We start from the raw sequence: 17,783 nt of genomic DNA, 5'->3' as shown, positions 1-17,783 counted from the left end.
TACTCGGAGCGCTTCCACGAACTGGGGCTTGCATCATCCCGACCCTCATTAGACGGACACCTCTAGATGGCTTGACGGGGGTCTCCTGACAGCAACTGGTTGTCATACAATCCTCCATGTCCTGGTGATAGATAACAGCCTGTCTACGGTATTTCCAAGCCTCTACCATTATTTCCGTGCGTCACTGAACGCCTTGTTGATGAACACCACCATACATCCCATACCCAATATCGTTGACCATTCTGCACGCCTTCGCCCGCCGCCGGCCGTTGCACAGCTTACACTATATTCTTCTCATGCATCACCATCACATATCCTTTCTGCTCTTTGCGACTGTGTGACCATGTACTATTGCGATTATATGAGAGCCGCCATGCCCCCCCTCCCGAGTCCTCTGCCTTCTAGCTCCTGCTGTTGAGGCGAGACATACCACCGTTTTACCAGACCAGGAACCATTTTACGAGCCATCGACATACTTCTTCTCATCATGGACTGTTCGACCCCACGAGTTGCCCTTGTGCCTCTCAGCATTGCCGACTGGAAAACAGCTCAGGCAGGTGGCCATGGTCTTCAGCGGCTGTATAAACTTGTACAGGAAGAGCACATAACCAACCCAGAAACGCACGCTTGGATCTCTCTGGCCACCGAGGAGCAGCTTGAAAACCAATGGATTGCTCTGGAGAAGCGTGGGAGCCCTGATACCCTCCCCTTGTACGGGGTGCCGTTTGCTGTCAAGGACAACATTGATGTTGACGGCTTTGTCACTACAGCTGCTTGCCCCAGCTTCAGCTCTAGCCCTGCCGCCTCGGATGCGGCCGTCATCTCCAACCTCAAGGCCGCTGGTGCTATTGTCGTGGGAAAGACAAACCTTGACCAGTTCGCCACTGGTCTGGTCGGAACACGTTCGCCTTATGGTGCTGTCACCAACTCCTTTGACCCAGGCCGCGTCAGCGGTGGCTCAAGCTCAGGTAGCGCCGTCGTCGTCGCTCGTGGCCGCGTTCCCTTCTCTCTCGGTAGTGACACTGCAGGCTCCGGCCGCATTCCTGCGGGACTGAACAATATTCTTGGGCTCAAGCCTACCCGTGGAGCTCTCAGTGCCCGCGGTGCCCTCCCAGCTTGCCGGACTCTCGACTGCATCTCCATATTTGCGCTTACGGTAGACGACATCGACCTGGTCCTATCTCTAGTGGAAGGTTATGATAGCCAAGACCCATACTCTCGACTACGTCCGGACGAGGGCCTCGGCCATAAAAAAGGGGGATTCGGTAGCCGTGCTTGTATGTCACGTCCGTCCCTAGGAATATGTGCAGACCCACAATGGTTCGGCAGAGATGACCACCACCCAGCATATACAAAAGCCCTCGAAAAGGCCAAGTCCCTGGGGTGGAGATTGACGCCCGTGGATTTCCAGCCGCTCCTCCAACTCGCGCAACTGCTCTATTCGGGCCCCTGGGTTGCTGAGCGTTACCATGCTATTCGCTCTTTCATCCGGTCCGAGCCCCAATCCTTGGACCCGGTCGTTCGGGGAATCATCCAAAGCGCAGAAAGTTTCTCTGCTTCCGACGCTTTCGAGGGGGAGTATCTCCGTCAGGATCTGACGCGCAAAATACAAACGACCCTCGCCTCCTTTGACGGCCTCCTAGTTCCCACTTCGCCGACGTTCCCAACCATGGAGCAAATTGCTGCTGATCCGGTAAGAGAAAACTCACTGCTTGGAACCTACACCAACTTTGTCAACTTTCTCGACTGGTCTGCTCTCGCCATTCCTGCAGGCTACAGGCCCGACGGTCTCCCATTTGGAATCACTCTTATTTCCGACCGCTGGAGAGAACCCCAGCTCTCTTCGTGGGCCCGTGAGTGGTTCTCTGGCCAAGTGAGGACTTTGGGGGCCACATCTGTCGAGATAACAGAGCCTACTGTGACCAGTGTGTCGACCATCCCGGGGCACGTGCAGGTGGCAGTGGTGGGCGCGCATCTCTCTGGTTTCCCTCTCAACAAGGACCTCGTGTCCCGGCAGGCTACCATAGTTAGGGCTACAAAGACATCGCCTCACTACCGCTTTTTCGCACTTGAGTCGAAGTTAGGTCCCAAGAAGCCCGGGCTCAGGAGAGTCCTTTCACAAGAAGAGGGTGCGGCTATCGAGCTAGAGGTCTGGAACCTCCCCGAGATTTCTCTTGCGAGCTTCATGGCAACTATCCCATCCCCGCTCTCTCTTGGAAAGGTAGAGCTCGCTGACGGTTCATGGATCACCGGGTTCTTGTGTGAGCCCTATGGACTACAATCGGCCATCGATATCACCGAATATGGTGGCTGGAGGGCTTACCAGGCTACACTCGATGATGACGCAGCAGGCTCCTCTTCCAAGGCCGTCAGCAAGGTCCTGATTGCCAATCGCGGTGAAATAGCCTTGCGAATTATCGAGACGCTTCACAAGATGGGCCTCGTGGCGGTGGCAATTTACTCAGACATTGATGCTGACTCTCTGCACGTCCGGAATGCCGATATATCCCTGAGGCTCGAGGGTACTTCCGTCTCGGAAACATATCTCAATGTGCAACAGATAATCAGACTGGCTAAATCAAAGTCTGTCGATGGCGTCATACCTGGATATGGGTTCCTTTCTGAGAATGCCGAATTTGCGACTGCTGTACAAGAAGCTGGCATGATCTGGATTGGCCCTACCCCTGAGCACATGTCCGTTCTGGGGTTGAAACACCGTGCACGAGACGTCGCCATATCAGCCAATGTGCCCACCGTACCGGGAAGTAAGGGACTTCTCACATCTCTTGATCATGCCCTTGATGAAGCCGAGAGGATCGGGTTCCCGCTGATGCTCAAGAGCACTGCTGGTGGAGGGGGTATTGGAATAAGCCAGTGTTCTGACGGCGAAAGCCTCAAGAAGGTTTTTCACGACGTTCAAAGGCAGGCCGCTGCCAATTTTGGCGATGGCGGTGTTTTTCTCGAAAGATACGTGCAGAAGGCCCGTCATATTGAAGTCCAGATCCTGGGCGATGGAAATGGCCGTGTCATCGTCGCCGGCGAACGAGACTGCTCTTTGCAGCGCCGCAATCAAAAGGTTATCGAGGAGAGCCCTGCTGCTATGGTTCCATGGGATGTGAGAGATAGGATGCGAGCTGCTGCTGAGCGCCTCGCTTCGTCGGTCAAGTATCTCAATGTTGGTACTGTCGAGTTTATCTACGATATGGACAGGCAGGAGTTCTACTTTCTCGAGGTCAACACCCGGCTACAGGTTGAGCACCCTGTCACAGAGCAGGTCACGGGTCTCGACTTGGTGGAATGTATGATCAAGGTTGCCACTGGTCAGGCTGACCACTTGTTCACAGCTGGCCGGGAATCCGTTCCTGTGTCGGGTGCCTCTGTTGAGGTCAGGATATACGCCGAGAGTCCACTGGAAAACTTTTGTCCTTGCTCTGGACGCATCACAAAGCTCCGACTCCCTTCAACAGTTCGTGTCGACACCTGGGTGGAAGAGGGGACCAACGTCACGACATCGTACGATCCGATGCTCGCCAAGCTTATAGCCTTTGGGCGAGACCGTGAGGAGGCTATCGAGAAGCTATCTGAGAGTCTCGTGCTTACAACAATCGAAGGAGTGCAGACAAACCTCGAATACCTGCGACAAATTGTCACCTCCCGTCTCTTCAAAGGTGGCAATTTCACGACAAAATCTATGGACACATTTCAGTTCATCTCGCCTTCCCTCGAGGTCTTGGACCCTGGAGCGCTTACCACAGTCCAAGATTTTCCGGGCAGACCTGGATACTGGAGCGTGGGCATCCCCCCAAGCGGGCCAGCTGACAATGTGTCTTTCCGCCTCGCCAATCGACTTGTCGACAATCCGTTAGATTTTGCTGGCCTCGAATGCACTCTCCAGGGGCCCTCGCTGAAGTTTCACTGCGAGGCCGTCATTGCTGTCACCGGAGCCGAGGCTCAGTTGGAGTTGGATGGTGAGCACATTGCCTCACACAGATCTCATCGTGTGCAGCCCGGTCAGATCTTACGGATCGGCGACTTCACCACCGGCTACAGAGTCTACCTGGCCATCAAGGGCGGGATCCAAGTTCCGATGGTATTTGGCAGCAGATCTACATTCGAACTCGGGAAGATGGGTGGTTTCAATGGCCGGAAACTCCGGGCTCGTGATATCATTCCACTGCAATCTCCTGTATCCGAGCCGGTATCTGTTGCTCGCACTGCCACCCCTGCTCCCATACCATCCCAGCCACATGCTGAATGGCGGATACGGGCCGTGCCCGGCCCCCATGGGGCCCCGGATCATTTCACACACGACAGCGTCAAGGAGCTATTCTCGAGCCCCTGGAAGGTTCACCATAACAGCAACCGACTGGGTGTGAGGCTCACCGGTCCCCGTCCCGAATGGGCCCGCGCCACCGGCGGTGAGGCAGGCCTACACCCCTCCAACATCCACGACAGTCCGTACTCGGTTGGAAGTGTGAGCTTTACTGGAGACGAGGCAGTGGCGCTCACATGCGACGGTCCCAGCCTTGGAGGATTTGTGGTGTTTTGCGTGGTGGCGTCTGCCGATCTATGGAAGCTGGGCCAAGCCCGTCCCGGAGACACCATATACTTCCACCCTATCGACGTTGACGAAGCTCTTGGGCTTGAAAAGCAACTGAGAAGTGCCATTGAGAGTCTGGGACCGCTCCCAGAGGCTGGTGAACATGATTCGACCATTCTGGCTGAGCAGGTGGTGAACCAGCCCGTGGTTCTCGCCAGGATCGAAGGCAGCGGCTACGAGATGAGCGTGCGGCAATCTGGCGAGCAAGCTCTGATGCTACTTCAAGACGACAGGTTCAATCTGCGTCAAAACTTCATCACCCTGGCCTTTTGTCGACACCATGAGCAGAAGCCTATCCCCGGAGTTGAGGAATTAACTCCTGGAGTGTGCAGTCTGCACGTCATCTTCAAGGCTGGGATTTCCACCGCAACCATGATCGGCCGCATCAAAGAGCATGTCGACTCTTACGTGGTACCGAGCTCTCTGCCGTCTCGGACGGTCTACATGCCGTTTGCCTTTGACGACGCCGTGTCCCAAGCCGCTGTGCAGAGGTACACTGACACCATCAGAAACGAGGCTCCCTGGCTACCGAGCAACGTGAATTTCCTGCAGGAACTAAATGGGATAGATGACATCAAGAGCCTGATGCACCGTGCCAGGTTTATAGTCATCGGCCTCGGCGATGTCTTCATGGGGTCCCCCTGCGCTGTGCCACTGGATCCGCGCGATCGCCTCTTTGGCACCAAGTACAACCCATCTCGCTCGTTTACGCCCAAGGGCGCCGTCGGAATAGGCGGCCAGTACCTGTGCATCTACGCCACAGACTCTCCCGGTGGATACCAGCTTGTCGGGCGCACCAAGGAGATTTGGGACTCGGACCGCGTGCCCTCGGGGCCCGTCTTGGAGGACGGCAACGTGCCGCCCTGGGCCTTTCGCCTGTTTGACCGTATCGCCTTCTACCCGGTCACGGAGGAGGAGCTCGACTCCAGGTCGTTTGCAGAGCTCGTCCGCGTAGAGGACGGTGAGCTCGACATTGCCGAGTACGAGGCCCTGCTCGACAGAGACCAGGAGGACATCGCAGCGTACAAGGCGTCTCAGTCGAGGGCCATTGCCAACGTGTCCTTTCTCGATCAGCTCACACAGCCTTTCCACCCGAGCAGGGATGCGTCCAAGATGCATGCCAAGGAAGCGGACACGACCGGAGAACGTGTCAGAGCGGTGATACCGGGACGCTGCTACAAGGTCAATGTCAAGGAGGGAGATGTGGTGAAGAAGGGAGATATACTGGTAAGTCTACATTGATGAGCCTATACGAATGCAGTTGGACCTCTGTGCTGATATGTTGGGGGAGGGGAAGATTTATGTTGAATCGAGTAAAATGGAGGTTGGTCTGGAAAGCCGAACGTCAGGAAGGTGTGTGGCCGTCCTCGTGGAGGCGGGTGACATGGTGGAGGCGAATGACGACCTGGTGATTCTAGCTACGGCATGATTGTTTTCCCCGTTCTCTTCTTGGATGTTTCCCTCCGGTTCTTAACGATAGTACCACGAACCACGAAACATGAATGGCTTTAATAACACTTCACCAATTTCATATTCCACACAGACCTTGTACCTGACTGCATGGATGCAGAGAGGACTCAGTGCCATCAACCTCCTCGGGCACCTTGTAGCCAGCGACCCTCCTGCTCAGCACGAAAATACTCCCTCTACTGCACTTACAGTCCAAGACTCTCCAGGGCACGCCCTGTCTGTCTGCCTAGACTAACGTCGACGGCGCCGTCATCGACACCGTGACCGAGGAAACACAGGCGTGAGGCATAGTGACTGTCCATGATGAGTGCTGACAGCATAAGCCTGGATGGCGGCATATGGTGGGGATGGCCATGGAGTGGGCGATTGAGCCAGTCCTTCCGCCAGAATGCGTTCACCTCATCGCAGCAGTTGTCGGGTGCGGCTACAACGCCCTGCAAGAGCTGCGATATCTCATCCGCAAATGCTAACCACGTACCCGCACCGATGAACCCTGCCAAGGGCAGCGCGCTACCGCCACGGAACAGCCAAGTCCACATCCCCACGGCAGCACCCTGACTTATCCCGCCCAACACGATCCTGTTGCCGCCGCATCCCGCCTTCTCTAACCGGTCCGCCTCATCACGCACCAATTCGGACAGGTGGCTCAGACGACACCCTGATTCCCGGAATCTGCAGCCCCCGCTTCGCGCTCGTGTCCGTGGGCGGCATGGTCTCAGATCAGTATGGCATGTCCTCTTGGAAAGTGGCGCTCCATAGTGACGAAGAGGAGGAAAACACCCGGCGCCATGAGGAGGATCTGTGCGGTAGAGTCTCCTCCTCCTGCTGCTGCTGCTGCTGCTGCTGCTGCTGACCAATCGTTGTAGAAGAGTCGATGAGGTCCGCGGCGAATTCGGGGCTGGAGTTGCCTAGGCTGTGTAGGAGGATGACCGTGTGGGTGTGGGGGGCAGTTGGGTGAGGAAGGTATGATATGGACTGGGCCGAAGAGCATGCCATTGATTCCGACCATGCTGAGATGTGAGGGCGGGTTGGTCAAGGGCATGCGAGTGTGGCGAGGGTGTAGTACCCCCCGGTAGGACGGCCGGAGGCGGAGCCAGTGGTTTTGCAATTGCTGACGTTGATAGGAGTGAGCGATGACGAGTCACGTAGAATGCATAGCATTGCTTATAGTACAAGAACCTGTGAACGTTTTTATCTTTCGAGCCCTATTATTCCATTTGAGCGACTGAGAGGGAAAGATTTGAATCTTGTTGGTACGCGGTACATTGAGTGACGGGGGATGATAATGCTGGACATGATGGTGATGCCCGGTACCCTCTATGTGTATAATGCACGCAGTATTGTTATTTAAAACAGTCCAAGAGTACGTAGAGGAAGTGGAAAGCAGGAAAAAAAAGAAAAAGAAGGAAAGTGGGAGGGGACAAGATGAGTTAGATGACACCGGGAATGACGGCGTACTTTTTCCGAATCTTGTCCTCACCAAAATGCTCACGATACCACGCTTTTCCACGCACAGCACGGGGCAGCATGGCGGCGATCTCGTTGACGAGGAAAGCGCGAGCGGGAGCGCACGACCAGCCGGCGGCGAGCCAGAAGCCAGACCACTCCACCCACTCGCATAGGTAGTGAGCGAAGAGGACGTAGCGAAAGAGGCCGGCCTCGGGGATGCGGTAGTGGCCTCTGACGAGTGCGGGGGCGGTGCCGGACCTGGCGGCGACGTCGTCCTGGCGGCGCCTCTCCCGGCGGCGTATCTCGCGCAGCTCCTCGTCGTGGAAGTAGTTGGACGCGAGGCCGAGGTAGAAGACGGCGACGCCGACGACGAAGCGCGGCGTCGACAGCGGGACGTCGTCCCAGTCGGCGTCGTGGACGGGGCCGTAGGCCGCCAGCCACGACCCCAGGCACGTCGCGTTGAGCACCTGGAAGCCCAGGGCGGCCAGCCAGACGAAGACGTGCACGGGCGCCATGCTGGGCTGCAGGAAGGGGAAGGCCACAGCCCGGTAGGCGTAGTGCATCACGAACAGAGCGGCGAGCACCTTGTTCTGCCAGGGCAGGTCGCCGTGGGACATCTTGCCCATCAGGTAGCCCAGCGTCAGGAAGCCGGGGGACTCCATCGTCAGCCAAGCCCACCGGCCCGGGATGTTGAGAAGGCTCGGCGTGGACGTCTTGCCCATGCCGTACCATCCTATCACCCACTGGATCGATCCGGTCTGTTTTGCTTACCACCCCACCACCCCGGGGGCCTAGGCCCCTCCCCGGCCACGTCTCAGTTTAGCATATGATCTCCGTCTGCTGAGGGATGCCCTCGGTTCGGTTGTGTTCACCCGTGCTGTCTGCTTACAACTAGGTATCCCCATTGGAATGCTGTCAGGATGAGGTCGTAGTGCTCGCGCGTGGGAGGCATCCAGCCCTCCCACAGTGTCGGCAGCTGCCCTGGCATCTGTTGGAGCTTCTCCATCATGTTTCCGTTTCTGCTCCTTCTTCTTCTTCTTCTTCTTCCTCTTCTTCTTCTGTCTCCGCAACGTTCGGTGTCGGTCTTGTGCAGGTTGAGTTGGGTTTTCGCAGTTGAGCGTGGGGTGTCGTGACGCTATTGAGTCGAGTCCAAGGGGAAAGAGGCCACCTGGTTGAGGGAAGAAGAGTAAAAGGATCCACTACGACGACAGTCTGACCCTAGTCATCGATCATCATTCGCAAATCAACCTATCAACCTAAACAAAAGAGGCCAGAAGGTGGCAATTCTCATCATACGTCATCTGCTACTATTAGTAGACAAGATTTCTTTTTCTAGATATCCAATTATCCTGTATTCATACATTTTTACTTCCTTGTATTATATATATATATATATATTTACCCAAAAAAAAAAAAAAAAAAAAGGCGTAAAACAACGACCAAAGGGCAGCCCCAACTCCACAACCAACAGCAGATAGAAAGAGAGTGCTAAGAAAAATGACAGCCTGAAAGCTCCAAGTAATATAATACGCGGGACATGAGATGTATATCGTCCAGAAAAAAAAGCTCTCCGTCCAAGGGAAATCAAAGGTTCCAGGATCATAGTATACGCTACATGACCCGACAATCACGGTCCCTGTTTCTCCCAATCCCCTCACCCGATGGCCGTATACTCGTAGACGATCCCATCGCCGACGGACGCTGGCCGTACCCGTACCGTCCTGGTCTCCCGGGCGGCACATCAACACTCGCATTGCTAGTCGACGGCCCGGAGACATCTGTCGAGCTTGTCTCGTGGCTTGGGTGGCCCATCGGAGGCCGGAATGGCTCGTCGTGGGCTGCCTGCTCATAAGGCGGCGGCACATCTGCCGTCTGGTGCGGCAAGTCCTGACCGCGGGGTGGGAGCATGGGTCGGATGTTTTGTGGCGAGGCCGGCGGTGCCGGCATTGGCGACGTTCGCTGGTGTTGCGGCCTTGCAGCATCCGGACGAGTCACGTAGGTATTGACGTTGGAGCTGCGGCGCGCCGGAGCGATGCTGTGGTTTCCCGACGACGCCCTGGTGCCGCTCGTCGACGAGCCGTACGGCCGTCGCCCCTGCTGCTCAATGTACTGATTCGTTGTCCGCTGCTCCCTTTCGCGCCGCGCATCCTCTCTCTGCCTCTGGTCCTCCTCTTCCTGGAGTTGGAGAGCCAGGGCCATGTCGCGATCCTCCTGCTCCCGGGCGTCCAGCCCTGGTTCGGCTGCCGCCGCCGCCGCCGCCTCTGCCTCCGAGGACGTCCCCGGAGCCTGGCTGGCGCCCCGGCCGCCCCGCCTGTTCCGTACCGCAGTCCAGTCGCCACCGCTGCCACTTTGCCTGTTTCCGGCCCCGTCGAGCGTGGTCAGCTGTCCGTGGTCGATGACTTTGAAGTCGCCAGACAGGTACTGCGTACGTTGCCCGCTCGTGTCGACGAGGCTCTCCCACACCACGTCTGGGTAAGACCGGTATCCCTCGTCCGTCACCAAGGTGACGAGTTCCAGGGTCTGGGGGTGGCAGTATAGAGTGCTGAAGTGGTCGTTTCGGAACAGTATGGCAAACGTGCCTGGTCGGATGGCCTTGGAGATGACGTCGATACCCCAGGGGGTGAGCTGCGTGGCAGACGAGTCGAGGAATGCCCGTATCGTCACGATATCCTGATACAGCAGCTGCTCCTCGCCAGTGAGTCCGTCCGTCGAGTCGGACAGCTTCATCTCCAGCTCCTCCTGCCTGAAGAGGAGGTTCTGCGCATCTTCGTACGACTGTGCCTGGCGCTCAAGAGCCCCATACACTACATCGTCGACTTGTGGAAGCCATCCGTGGATGAGGGGAATCTTGAATGTCGCGTATAGGGACATCTCATGTGTATTCTCAAATGTACCCGGGATGAGATTTCCCCTGTCAGAAGGTCTCAGCTGCGTCAGTGAGGTCCGTGCGTAGGCCTGTCTTATTTCACGGGACGGTATGAACCGCGGGTTGACATTCATGCCTGTGTGCAGGCTCATGAGAAACGCGTACAGGTCCCCGACATCGGGCAGTGGTGCGTCTGGGTTGGTCCGACGCGGGGACATGAGCTCCTCGAACACGGCATCTAGGAGAAGGTTCAGACTGATCTGTTCTCGCGATCTCAGAACATCCACAAGCGATGCATCATCGACGTCGGCGGGTGTCGTCAGCGAGAGGGCGTTGACCAAGGCAACCAGAGGGCAGGGTCCGTTGGCGTTCTGGACCAGGATGGGAGAGGGGCGCGGATTCTGCGAAGTTGTGGCGTCGTTCCATTTGATCTTCTTGATCTGGTACATCTCCGTCTTGGTGTCGACTGCTGGCCGGGGCGAAAGCCACCGACCGTCATTGCCAGAAGTCGATGGCCGCGCACGCCGTTGCTCTCCTGTGTCCTCGGCAGATCTATCTTCGGCGACTGCAGAGCCTTCCCCGAGGTCGACAAGCTTCCATTCATCTACCTGGGCCTCTGCTGCTCTCTCTTTACCCTTGTCTGGCCTTTCAAATGCGTCCAGACCGGTCCAGGCGTTGCTTTCGCCGGTCGTTGCCTGTCCTTGAGAGACATCGGCCCAGGTCGAGTCGTCGTCAGAGGGGAGGGAAGCTATCGCGGGTGAATGGGATCGGGAGCGTCGATCCTGCGACGCCCCTGCCTCGATCGGGGCCACAATCTTGGGCGGCGGCTGAGGAGACGGCGCCTTTGATATGGATGGTATTCCTGTAGGCTGGGCCGATACATCGAGTATCGGAGGGGCTGATGGCCCGCGCGTACATGTCGGCGGTTGAGCTGGAGATGCGTACGAAACGGCCTGTATCGTCGCCGGGGGGAGGGTGGTGGTGTCTGGTGCGTGGGCGGGGATCCCTGAGGTCAGTTCCCACACGCTACTTGGGTCGGCAAGCCGCACTGCGGGAGCTGCAGCAACGGGGGAGTCGTCTGGAAAGTCGAGAGCGGGCGAGTAATCGCGGTCAAGGGGCTTCGACTCCCAAGGATTTGTCCCGGACGTCGAGGTAGCGGGCGGTGTACCGTAGTCAGATGCCGACCTGACAGTTCCCGACCTCCCCAGCTGCTGATGCTGCTGCCATGGATTAGGTGGCGCATCTGTCGTACGCAACCTGGATAGAGCCTCTGTTGGAGGTGCAACCGAGCTCTGCGATGACTTATTTCGCAAGAACGGGTTGGTCTGAGCTCGTCCACCGCCTGGTAGCAGAGCATCTGGGACGCCATTCGGTCCGGATGACCCCGTACCTTGCGGCTGCTGCTGCCCAACCGGGGCGGGGTGTGTGTTGTGGCCAGAACCTGTGCCTGTCTGCGTACCATTACTGGCTGCTGCCTTCAGCTCGCTGTCCTCTCCGTCCGACTCGTCCGAGTATATTTCCCACGAGTCTTGTCGAGTGAGATTTCTCGATGGATCGTTGCTATCGGGCTCACGAGCTGGCGCCGTCATGTTTGGTACAGGCTTTCTCGGTATCGCCATACCGTTGAGCGGACCTAGCAGTTAGACAACCGGAGATATAGCTGCCTCCAGGCCAGTGTGTAGCAGATGTGTGCGTATTCAAGACCTTTTTTTAAAAAAAATAAAAAAAAGAAAAAAAAAAGGGTTGAGCGTGAGCCAAATCGTTGTTGTAGCTGCCAAGAAACCACGTCGCCCCGCTGCGCCGTAGGTAATACCGCCCCGCTAAGCACTGAGCTGGGTCAGGTCACGTCGTCAGGTTCAAGAACAGTGCAGGCGGTAAGGGGCAGGCGATAAGCAGATCCAATGAGGCCAGCTAGTAGTCTAGAAAATGGGGAGCTTGGGAGCTTGGGAACACCGGATCATCACAAGGTCGTGCACATCTCGGTGGGCTTTCAAGACCCGACTGCCCAACGGGGAATAATATATGTCGTAATGATGCCCGCCGAAAGCTGGGGTAGGAGTCCACGAGTTCCACGACGTACCTGACGTGGCTTACGGTGTAATATTGCCTGACGAAATATTAATAGGTGTGGCGGTGCATCATCTCAAGTGGCGATGAACGTGGCGTTATGACCCCGCCATCAGCACCAACTCCTCTACGCGCCTGTTCAACTAGCCGTTATGTCCGTAAGCATGTCACGGTCAGATTGAATCTGCCTTGGACTCGTATCATCCGGGCTGACAGCTCTCGTGCTTGACTGATACCTGGGTGAGAAAAGAGATTAACAGATAAAGATAAAAACTTGACAGCTCCTTCCCTTGGCACTTGCTAGGGCCGTATGCAATCCCGGCCGTCCCGGTATCAAGGCCATCGCCCAGGACGGTGCTATCACCAGAATCAGGAGAAGGCCTGGCCCGCATTGATCGTCGCCGGCGTAAACTGAAATGCGACCGCTCATCGCCATGTGGGACCTGCGTCGGGAGGGCAAAGGTGGCTCGTTCTCCATCCCAGCGCTTTGCCCGTCCACTGTCCGGCCCAGCTTCAGACGAAGACTCCCAGGCACGGCGGGACGCGTAGAGCTAGAGAGCAGACTTGACCGCTTGGAGGAGCTTGTCCGGAGGTTGGCCGTCCCACCCACCGTAGCAGCAAATCCGTCCCCGTTCATGACAGCAGGCCGCTATGCTACCGCCCGCGCGACTCCTCCCCAGTCAAGCGAAGGCGATGTCGAGAGCGAGCATGTCTTTCTCTGCCGGCGCAGTGCATCAGCCTTCCGTCTGGAATAGTATCCAGGGCCTGCGTGCTGTCATCTCCAGTCACGGATACTCCCCTCCTATCCAGCAGACGCAGCCACCTCCAGCTGTAAAGCCGGGGCCGAGCGACCAGAACGAGGAGATTGACGTCCTGTTTGGAGGGGCAAGACTGATGAGCTTGCCCGAGACGTTGCAGGCACATCTCCCACCTCGTCCCTCGACTGGATAGCTACATCTCAGCATACTTCAAGAACCCATCCATTGTGGTACGGTTTATCCACGACGGTCAGATACGACATGATCTTCTTCGATATCCCCCACCTCTCCCTCGTCCTGTGGGCAGGATATTCCCATCTCCTCAACATTTTTCAAGGATCGGGAGCCATGGCAAATCCGACCTGCGATCCATGCTACGCGTGTACGGGCCTGAGCGCATCGGTCTGCGGGTCGTCACGACGGGGGCGCTCAGGTGTATCGGCGATAGACTTACAGAACTCTTCCAACTTCGCCTCCGTGCCCCCGTGTGCCCAGAAGATACTGGCGAAGGTGGTGAAATAGCACAGAGTTGGTATGCGGGGACGATGGCAATCTGTGATTTACCGTCCCCCTATAGACTTGCGTTTAGCTCATATCCTGTATCAGAACAAGGCTGCAGATAACAAGCATAGCCTCGTACATGTTCTCGTACATGTGCTCGTATGTTTCCTCCAAAAGGTTGGGGTGGATCATGGCTTGGATCGATACACGTAAACGAAGTCTGGAGGATTCAGAAAGCTGCGCCCGTGGCAGCGTCACACGCTTCTCACCCGGCACAGAAAGCTGTGCGGGTATTACTACACCAGGGTCGGGACGCCACCTCAACGTAGGTAGGTGCATGGGCCAGACCGATATCGGGCCAATGGTCTCGTCCAGCTCGGACTCCCTATGGGCCGGAGAATATCTTCCTTCCCGTCCTCGGCTCCCGGGGATGTCGAGGATTGCTGCATGGGCCGGTTCCGGTGCAGGACGACGAAGAAGCTTCCCGGTCCATCCGATGACGGCGCACGGGAGCAGGGTGAGACCTGGGCACTGACGGAAGACTGGCACTGCCGGTCGGACACGTCTGCCACCCCGTCGGCCGCAACGCTCCGTCGGTAAGAGGGGATAGTCGAGCAGCTCGATGCCTGGTCTCGCATCTGTTCCGTCTCGAGAGCCAGCCTCGTGGCTCAGCTGGGTCACAGCCGCCCGCCCGCGCCGCCCGCCGCTCTGCTTCACTGCCACAGAGTGCCGGTCAAGAGGAGTCGGGCAGCAGGCCATACCGCTCCTCCGCGCGGGCTCAAAGCGGGAGGCGGCGTGGGATCCTGTCCTGGCGGCGTCGATATGTCTCGAGGTCATGCGTATCGAGGAAGAGCCGGCAGCTGTGCCTGAGCATTCGTCCATCAAGTTCTTACCGGTCGGCAAAGCTCTTTGCTGGCGACGATGTCCTCTCCTTGCCAGATATAGCCGAGCCCCGCAGGGCCAGTGACGTCCAGGTCCTTCTGCCCGGTGAACGAGGCGAGGTCGTGACCGTCATCTGCACTTGGGGGACGCGCCACTCTCCGCTGAAGAGAGAAGATCAGGAAGTTTAATCCGTTGCCGCAGGTCTGGAGCTGTGGGGACGCATGGAAATGTATGAAACAAACATTGAAATCAACAGTAAAGTCAAACCAGCACTACCTGTGTTGAGCGGCCCGGAGGATTTACACGTAGCATACTACTACTACTACTACTACTACTACTACTACTATATGAAACGACTATGCATGAGAGAGCAAACGACAGCTAGCAACAGTGATACTCGGTAGGGCCAGGCAAACAGTTGGTCCTCGTCACTCTCTCCTCTCCAGCTCCTTCTCCTTCCACTCCCACGACTGCCGGGCCGTATCGCCATCCTCACCGATACCTTCGAGCCTGCCGGACTCCAAGACGGACTCTCGGCTGAACAGGTTGTCGTCTGCGACCGTTCCAGCCAACAGGTGGTCTCTGACGCACTCCTCCAACACAGCTGAGTCCGCCGTCCTCTGCATCTTGCATTGCCATTCCTATGTTGGCTTGATGGGGGGAACTGCTTCTTCTTGTAAAACAGCTCAGTGCTGTTGTTCTGTATCCCAGATGTGACTCAGACGTCCTTTATAGACATTCCGTGTCCTCTCTCGGACGGTTTCGCAACCCGGTCAACTCCCATCTCTCTTTCTCTAGTTCTCTACTATTTCGATTGGGACATTGCCCGTCTTAGACAACCTCCCCCCCTCCCCCCCCCTTTTCTCCCCCCAAAAGTATATGTCTATATTGAAAGTAGCATTTGATCTCGGGTTCCCCAGAACTTTGCAGGACTTTTTTTTTCCTTTTTTTTCCCCCCTTTCTTTCCCTTTCCTTTCTTTTCATTTTCTTTCTTGTTTTTATTCTCTTCTTCTCTTTTCTTTTCCCCTTTTCTTTTTCTCTCTTCTTCCCTTTTCTTCTCTTTTCTTCGTTTCGCTTTTTTTTCCTTGCCTTACCTTAATACTTTTTCCTTCTTTCTTTTTTTCCAGAACAGATCTTCCTTGCCCGGCCCACCTGAGCATATGCATGTCAGTAGCGGGGACCAGAACCCTGGTTTCTCCAGTCCCCCTCCTCCTCCGCGTATCGTATCATTGCAATGCTCCATGGGGGTGTTAAGAGAACCTGAGAGTGAGGGATAGGGACGTGGCGTGACGTATAATGATGCTTGTTCCACCACATACGCTGCTACGATTCAGAATTGCTAAGATTTGGAAATTACTACTTGGCACCCGACACACCGAGTTGCCCCTCTCGAGGTCTTGTCGTGCCATGTGGGCTTATAGAGATGGGAGAAGAAGAAAAAAGAAGAAAAAGCAGTATTATTGTTCCCGTTTCAAATCACCAAACACCTCTTTTGCTTCGACGAAAAAAAAGGAAGAAAAAAGATGAGAAAAAAAGAAAGAGTCAAATAGTAAGAATAAAAGAGTAAAACAAGGAAATATATAAAATCGGGGCCACGAGGGACACAGAACACAACACGTCTCAGCCAGAACGGGACCGACTCACATCCTCTTCTTCTTGGCATCCGTCCCTTTTGCCTGTTTGCCTCCATCAGCATCAACCTGCATTATGGCAATCCAAGTCAAACACTATGGGTCTGGGTTCCCGGGGGGGGGGTCAAGAAAGGCCGACAGAACAAGGTGGTTCGAATCTTTTTTTTTCTCTCTGGGGTAACAGGTCCCCCCCCCCCTTCTCCCTTAAAGAATCAAAGCAAAACACTTTTTACCACAAACGAGGAAATTAGAATATAAAAGAATAAAAATCACATGACCAACAACCCGCATTCCAGTCCCAAAAGCGTGGCAGCCCCCTTGTACACTACATAATAAAATAAGAGAGCCCTGGATGACATAAAAGAGAAACAACCCGCGTCACAGCCATAGACAGGCGAGCAAAGAAGAAACGTTGGGGATATCATAGAGATGTTTTAGGCTTGAATTGATCAGGCCTCGACCAGACTCTTGTTCTTCTTCTTCTGCTCCACCTTGAGCAGCAGGGCACGGTTGATGTGCGGCAGGACTCCACCAAAGGCAATGGTGGCGCGGATGAGCGTGTCGAGCTCCTCGTCACCACGGATGGCGAGCTGCAGGTGGCGGGGCGTGATACGCTTGACCTTGAGGTCCTTGGCGGCGTTCTGTGGCAGGAGAGGCATCATTGTCAGCCAAAGTACAGGCATCGACGCGGCTGGGAAGAAGAGGAAGGAAAGAAGATGGGATCCGGTTTGAACTTACACCTGCCAGCTCGAGCACCTCAGCAGTCAGATACTCGAGCACAGCCGTGACGTAGACAGCCGCCTTGGCGCCCACGCGCATCTTGTTCTGCGTGTTGTTCTTGAGAAATCTCTTGACACGACCGCAGGGGAACTGCAACAAGGTACGAGTCAGAGAGCGAGTTCGTGATGTTTACGTATTGTACTTCTGCTGGGGCCGTCTGGCTGCATCGCCGCCGTCCCCCCTCTCTCGAAACCCCTCCGCTCGTATTTAGCTGGCACGGCATGGGCCAGTCGCAAACACGATTGCGCGGGCGCAAAACGCGAACAAAGAGGAGGTTTTTGCGTGCGCGAGTGTCGTCGCCGTGTAAACAAAGAGCATCGAGAGGTCTGACGCGTCGAGAAAAGAAGGCAAAGAAAAGCCGAATCCGCCTGCAGGACGGCGGCGGCATGCGCCATGAAGTGATGCGCAGCAGCAGAGAACCAAATTAATCATGTGACAAGACTCACCTGAAGACCGGCACGCTCGGAGTGGCTCATCTGCTTCTTGTTGCCCTCGCCGCCCGTCTTACCACCCGAGCTCTTCCCGCCCGAAGACTTGCCCTTACCGCCAGGCATGATGAAGGACGATTTGGGAGAGAAAAAAAATTAAAAATTCGAGACGGCAATGTAACGAATCGGAAAGAAATGTTATGCCAGGGAGGCCACGAAATCAAAAAGTCGATCAGATGTTGAGTGCGACGATAAAATCGAGAGCGCGTGCGTGGTTTGTCGAGGTGGCCGGATGGTGTTGTTGATGGAGCGATGTTGGCGTCGGCGTTGGTGCAGTGGGAGGAATTTAGC

At 56.0% G+C, this 17,783-nt stretch overlaps 5 protein-coding genes across 5 annotated transcripts; 1 reads left to right on the top strand and 4 right to left on the bottom strand.

Annotated features, from left to right (window-relative positions):
* Positions 1-487: 487 nt before the first annotated feature.
* On the top strand, positions 488-6,029 carry GMORB2_4675 (urea carboxylase; the record flags this gene model as incomplete). The annotated part of the gene is made up of 2 exons (XM_035466649.1): positions 488-5,827; positions 5,898-6,029. The coding sequence occupies 2 exons, from the start codon at positions 488-490 to the stop codon at positions 6,027-6,029; spliced, it is 5,472 nt and encodes a 1,823-aa protein (XP_035318197.1).
* A 226-nt stretch (positions 6,030-6,255) lies between these two features.
* On the bottom strand, positions 6,256-7,231 carry GMORB2_4674 (Phospholipase/Carboxylesterase; the record flags this gene model as incomplete). Its single annotated transcript, XM_035466648.1, has 2 exons — positions 6,256-6,742; positions 7,137-7,231. The coding sequence occupies 2 exons, from the start codon at positions 7,229-7,231 to the stop codon at positions 6,256-6,258; spliced, it is 582 nt and encodes a 193-aa protein (XP_035318196.1).
* Positions 7,232-7,500: 269 nt separating this feature from the next.
* Positions 7,501-8,528, bottom strand: GMORB2_4673 (3-oxo-5-alpha-steroid 4-dehydrogenase 1; the record flags this gene model as incomplete). The annotated part of the gene is made up of 2 exons (XM_035466647.1): positions 7,501-8,277; positions 8,409-8,528. 2 exons carry the CDS (start codon positions 8,526-8,528, stop codon positions 7,501-7,503), a joined length of 897 nt encoding a protein of 298 aa, XP_035318195.1.
* Positions 8,529-9,130: 602 nt separating this feature from the next.
* Positions 9,131-11,974, bottom strand: GMORB2_4672 (ubiquitin carboxyl-terminal hydrolase MINDY-1/2; the record flags this gene model as incomplete). The annotated part of the gene is made up of 1 exon (XM_035466646.1): positions 9,131-11,974. One exon carries the CDS (start codon positions 11,972-11,974, stop codon positions 9,131-9,133), a length of 2,844 nt encoding a protein of 947 aa, XP_035318194.1.
* A 4,699-nt stretch (positions 11,975-16,673) lies between these two features.
* Positions 16,674-17,558, bottom strand: GMORB2_4671 (histone H2A; the record flags this gene model as incomplete). Its single annotated transcript, XM_035466645.1, has 3 exons — positions 16,674-16,865; positions 16,963-17,094; positions 17,451-17,558. 3 exons carry the CDS (start codon positions 17,556-17,558, stop codon positions 16,674-16,676), a joined length of 432 nt encoding a protein of 143 aa, XP_035318193.1.
* Positions 17,559-17,783: the final 225 nt, after the last annotated feature.

The sequence above is a fragment of the Geosmithia morbida genome, assembly GCF_012550715.1.
Source record: "Geosmithia morbida isolate 1262 chromosome Unknown scaffold_22, whole genome shotgun sequence".
Taxonomy (NCBI): Eukaryota; Fungi; Ascomycota; class Sordariomycetes; order Hypocreales; family Bionectriaceae; genus Geosmithia; species Geosmithia morbida.
Note: the sequence above shows the minus strand (reverse complement) of the source record. Positions and strands in the feature narration are given on the sequence as shown.